This window comes from Charadrius vociferus, unplaced genomic scaffold (assembly GCF_000708025.1).
Source record: "Charadrius vociferus isolate BGI_N301 unplaced genomic scaffold, ASM70802v2 scaffold1028, whole genome shotgun sequence".
Taxonomy (NCBI): Eukaryota; Metazoa; Chordata; class Aves; order Charadriiformes; family Charadriidae; genus Charadrius; species Charadrius vociferus.
The window spans coordinates 946,662-951,767 of NW_009649564.1; the positions used below are offsets into that span (position 1 = coordinate 946,662).

General features: G+C 45.7%; 1 protein-coding gene across 1 annotated transcript; it reads left to right on the top strand.

Moving 5' to 3' along the window:
- The first annotated feature begins 552 nt into the window (after positions 1 to 552).
- Positions 553 to 2,998, top strand: TRAPPC2L (trafficking protein particle complex 2-like). Its single transcript, XM_009890054.1, has 5 exons — positions 553 to 564; positions 622 to 794; positions 1,777 to 1,864; positions 1,989 to 2,068; positions 2,817 to 2,998. Exons 1-5 carry the CDS (start codon positions 553 to 555, stop codon positions 2,860 to 2,862), a joined length of 399 nt encoding a protein of 132 aa, XP_009888356.1. The 3' UTR covers positions 2,863 to 2,998.
- Positions 2,999 to 5,106: the final 2,108 nt, after the last annotated feature.

The window sequence follows — 5,106 nt, forward strand, 5'->3', positions numbered from 1 at the left end:
TGGGGGTGAGGTGGTGGGGCCTGAGCAGGAGTGAGGAGGGGAGCGGGACTGGGGCTGTGGGGCCGGGTGAGGTTGCGGGGTAGGGGTGAGGGGGAGCGGGGCAGGGTCTCAGGTTGTGGGGTGTGAACAGGGTGAGAGGAGCGGGGCAGAGTTTTGGCGGATACGGAGTGAGGGAGCGGGGCAAACACTGGAGGTTGAAGTCGGCTGGGCGGGAGCAGACTGGGACCAGGGCAGGGGGAGCTGGCGTAGAGAGCGCAGGGACAATGTGAGGATGCCCTACAGTGTCCTGCAGACAGGAGAAGAGAGGCATTTTCCTTAGAAAAAGCTGGGAACAGGCTCTGCTGGGGCAAGGGGGCAGGTCAGGCAGTGGAGAGACCTGATCCTTGTGCAGTGCCTGTGCAAATGATTCTTCTGCCACTGGTGTATGGAGACAGATCCGCCCCACAAGCACTGCAAGGTGTAAAGGGGGGCTGTGCTGTGACGGCCGTGAATGTAAAATCATTAAAATAGCTTGCTTCTGACAGCAGCAATTCTTGGGGTGAAAGCACTGTCATGGCATCAGCTGTCAGTTGCACAGCGGAGTGGCCAGTCCTAGTTAGCATAATTTGTTCTTCTCCTCAGAACTACCCCCTCTACATCCGGAGCGTTCCAACTGAAAATGAGCTGAAGTTCCACTACACTGTGCACACTTCCCTCGATGTTGTGGATGAAAAGATCTCTGCAATGGGCAAGGCTCTTGTAGATCAGAGGGAACTGTACCTAGGGCTTCTCTACCCCACTGAGGACTACAAGGTGTATCTTTCTAATACCTTTTGCCATGCCTTTATGTATTTATAGGCTCTTACTTGTGAGGGACTCCATGTGGGACTCTTCCTACTTAGTGCCATGTTAAAGACATCAGGAGAAAATACACAGACTTATTCACTGACCACTTTGTCACCTAGAGAATCAGGTTTGGTGCCTTTGTCAGTTCAGCAGATGTTTTGTTGCCCAACCAGGTGGTGGAAAAATTTACCTTTAGCCTACATGAGGGAGTGCAAGGTGGGAGTAGTACATGGTGCATCTAGACTTCACCTTCTATAAACTGGGTGCTTTATTCCATGCTTAGCTAAAACAGTTGACTGTGACTAGGACAAATCTTAGACTCCTTAATAACACCAGTGAAAGCAGCAGGAGTATGAAGGTGCTCAAGTACCTAAATCCCAGGTGTGTTGTCCAGTTTCTCTAAAATCTGTACTCCATGGCCACAGCTGCCCCAGCGTTTTTAAGTCACCAGGTTGATCTTCTGAACTTTCTTTGGGTTTTTCTCTGCATCCCGCAGATGGAAGTTACCTGCTGTAACAGACCTGACTTCTGGGTTTTCTGATTGTTAGTTTTTTAAGTCCACGGACACACTGGCTGATAGTAGAAGATCTCCAGGTTTTTGTGGTCTCCCAAACAAGAATAAATAAGGTGGCTGTTTCATTGAAATGGTTCTTAAGAAGAGAGAAACCCTCACCAAAATAGCTAGTGCGAAGCTGCAAGGCACGCCTTACTGGGCAGCGTAGGAGCAAGCTTGACCTGGAGTTATCAAAGATGGCATCTGTTGGGTAGAAAGGGGATACAGCTCCTGCAATCTAGCGTCTTGCTTACCTCATCTAGTCCTGGTTATGTGCTGGGCGCAGGAAGAATGTCACGTTTCCTCTCAGCTTGTTTCTTTGAGTGTATTCCAGCCTTGTTTTAGCGGCTTTGACAGGCTCCGGTGTGTCAGAAGCACATGCCTTAACAGCTGCACAGATACGGCTACGTGACAAATTCGAAGGTGAAGTTTGTTATGGTGGTGGATTCTTCAAACACAGCACTTCGAGACAATGAGATCCGCAGTGTAAGTGCAGGAAATCAAAGCACAACTTGCCACATCAGTGTTTTTGCTGCTTCCGCTTATTCATAAAGTGCTGAGAAGCCAAAAAAAAAAAAAAAAGTTTAATTAAACTACAATCCCTTTTCAGATGTTCCGAAAGCTGCATAATTCATATACGGACATAATGTGTAACCCTTTTTATAACCCTGGGGACCGTATCCATTCCAGGTAAGTCAGCCGATTATCCTGATCTTTGTCATCTTTCTGGAACTTGCAGTGTACTTATGGTGTAATAGGACCAAGAGCATAACCCCTGTGGTTGACCAGTTCAGATGTGCATGCTCTAACTGCCTAAATGGAGAACAGCTGTGTTGTCTTTGGGCCATTACTGCATAACAGAAAACTCTCAGAGTCTCATGAGAAGTTACATTGGACTCTCACTCCCACCTCAGAATCAATGTTAGAAACTTTGGCTCAAGAAAATTAATTTCTTGGGGAGAAAAAATGCCCTGTTTCATAGGTAAATACAAGCATAAACATAGGTAAATAGAACAGGTTAAATAGAGTAAACAACTGCACTTGTCCAGGGTTCATCCTTGGGTAAAGACAGATGCGCGTTCAGTGTGTGTAGTTCCTTACATGTGAGGGTCAGTACCTCCCGTTTCTCATCTGTAATCTCACAAGAAATTTTAATAATGTTGGGAGTTTCTACTGCCTAGGCAAGACTAACTTTTACGCTTTGCTGACGTAGGTCTGCAGCCAGGATAAGACCTGTCCTTATTTCAGCTTAATTAAAAGTCATTATTTACTCAACAGGTCACGGTATAGTTAAAAGAGCAAAACCATGTATTCAGCCTGGGGAAAGCCAGCTTGTTAACCAGTAAGAGGCATTGTTGGCCATTGGTTTTGTTACAGGAGATCTGCTGTGCAGAACTAGGTGCTCTCTTTAATATTCTGTGTTCATTTCCTTCTCTAGGGCTTTTGATAATATGGTGAACTCCATGATGATGCAGGTGTGCTGAGGCTCTGCCCCTTCTCATCTGAGTTGAGAACATTCCCTGTGTACAGGAGTGTGCCTACAAAGTGATGTATATATTGTCTTCATTCTGTGTAATATTTTAAATTTATTCTATGTAAAATAAACTCGACACATGCAAAGTTTGTGTGCGTTTCTACTCTAGCAAACCTGAGTATAGCACAGAAATGGCTGTTCAGCTTTATGCCTTCAGGTACCATGTGAGAGCCAGCTCTTCCTTCAGGAAGGTCAGCTGAGTCAGATGGGAGGTCGGTTCCCTACAGAAATGCGTGCAGCTGTGCCTCTGTGCAACTCAGATGTTTCTGTAGGAATTGGGCTTTGTGTAAAAACAGCAGTTCCTGCTGTGCTTGTGATTAGAGCAAGCACAGCTGCACGAGAGACAGCTAAGAGATTATTATTAGGGTCAACCTAGATTTCAGTCAGCTGAGATACACAGAGAGCGACACCGTTCCTCAGAAGTACTGGTGCTTCAGGGCAGTTCCTCTGAAGCAGGAGCAGCACAGCAGCAACAGCAGTCCTTCTGCTGTTTGCCAGCCCGCTTCGCTGCTGCTCAGGACTGTTCATTCCGACAGGAACATCACAAGCAGTGCTTAATTCAAACATACTTGGTCTCCTTGTCCTGATTTTCCTTAGCTGGGAGCACTCAGATCTGTATGTACTTACTCCATTAGTTCTTGGAAAGAGAAAACTCTGCGAGTCAGCCGAAGGCTCCAGGTTTCTCTACAGCCCCAGCCACTGTTTACATACTTGAGAAAGCTCTGGCAGACAGCAAACAGCTGGTCTCGAAGCATCAACTTGAAGCTGATCGAGCCCTGCACTGATCTTGCCTTCCTGGGGAAGATCTTTGAGTGACTCACATTTGACAGTGTTTGCTGTTATCACTTTGCACCTCATTGAGACAGGCCAGCTACACATAACAGCATTTCTACCCCGGGTCAGGGAGCACAGGTAGTGCAGCTGGGATAAATCCACACCGAGAGATTAAGACATCAGGATTGCACAGCTGCCTGACTCATCCCAAACTAATCTCTACCACCATCTCCTCCCCCTCCAGCTCCCTGCTGTTCTAATTAAAGACTACCAAATCAATAGCAGGTATTTTTTTTATATCTATCTATATATATATATATAAAATACAAACTAGACTAGAAAAGCATCCCAGCTTCTTAATCACTTGTGCAGCACGCTCGCACTACACGAGTCACTGCAGCCACAGCAAGTTCAGCAGAGGTAACACAGGCAAGCGTAGGCACTGAGCAGCGACTCGGTGCTTTTCACACACCTCTACTCCAAGTCTTTCCTGCCCCACAGGCAGCGGTCTGTGCTTTGAGCACCTAATCAGTTAAAAATATATAAAACATAGCTAAAAATAAATAAATAAGCTGCACAACTCCAAAGGGTACAAGCAGCCTGGAGAAAGCCAGGTCAGCCTGGAGTGTCAGCTCACAGCCAGCGCGGTCTCACTGCAGTTGAGGTTCACACAGCAGGATCATTTATTTTAAAAATAAGTAACATTTACAATACTTTCTCAAACAGAACTTAAATACATTTAAGCAACAACAACCTGTCAAATAATGGGGAGATGAAAGCATTTGAGCCTCTCCCACCATCTAAACAAGGCACAGCGGTACACTGCTATTCCAAAACATTTTCATATAAAAATCTTCACTCTTTTCACTCAGAGACAGGAGCTCAGCATTTCCCCTTACACAAGAGAACCCAAACACCCCAAAGTAGTTTTTGTTAAAAATTAAGGCTCAAGAATTTACAAAGCTACTAAACAGAAAGTTTAAAGCCCTAGAAAAAGCCAGGTTTTTAAGTCTAAGCCTAAGGGTAGCTCGGATCAAGGCCAGCCTCAAACAGCACAGTCCGCACTGGGCAAAGCGCAAAAATCAACACAACATGAAGAGTTAAGGCCCCGAGCTTTAAACAAATCCTGAGATCTTAAGGAAAAGGGGGGGTGGGGGGTGAAGAATCAGTGGGACTTTTAGCCTGGCAATGCCCCTGAGCTGTGAAAAGCTGCTTTAGGAGTCAGTCACATCTGTTGCATCCGAGTTAGAGGAATCCTAACCAAGGATCCTGAAAGATTAGCGAGAGAATTACGTAATAAAACAGATTTTAATGCCGAACTTCACACAGTAATGCTGTCTGCTGGTGTTTGCGGCCTGCCTCTTTTAACATAAGTTTTTCCTTTAAAAATGAGTGGTTTCAGAGCTCATAAACACAAGCT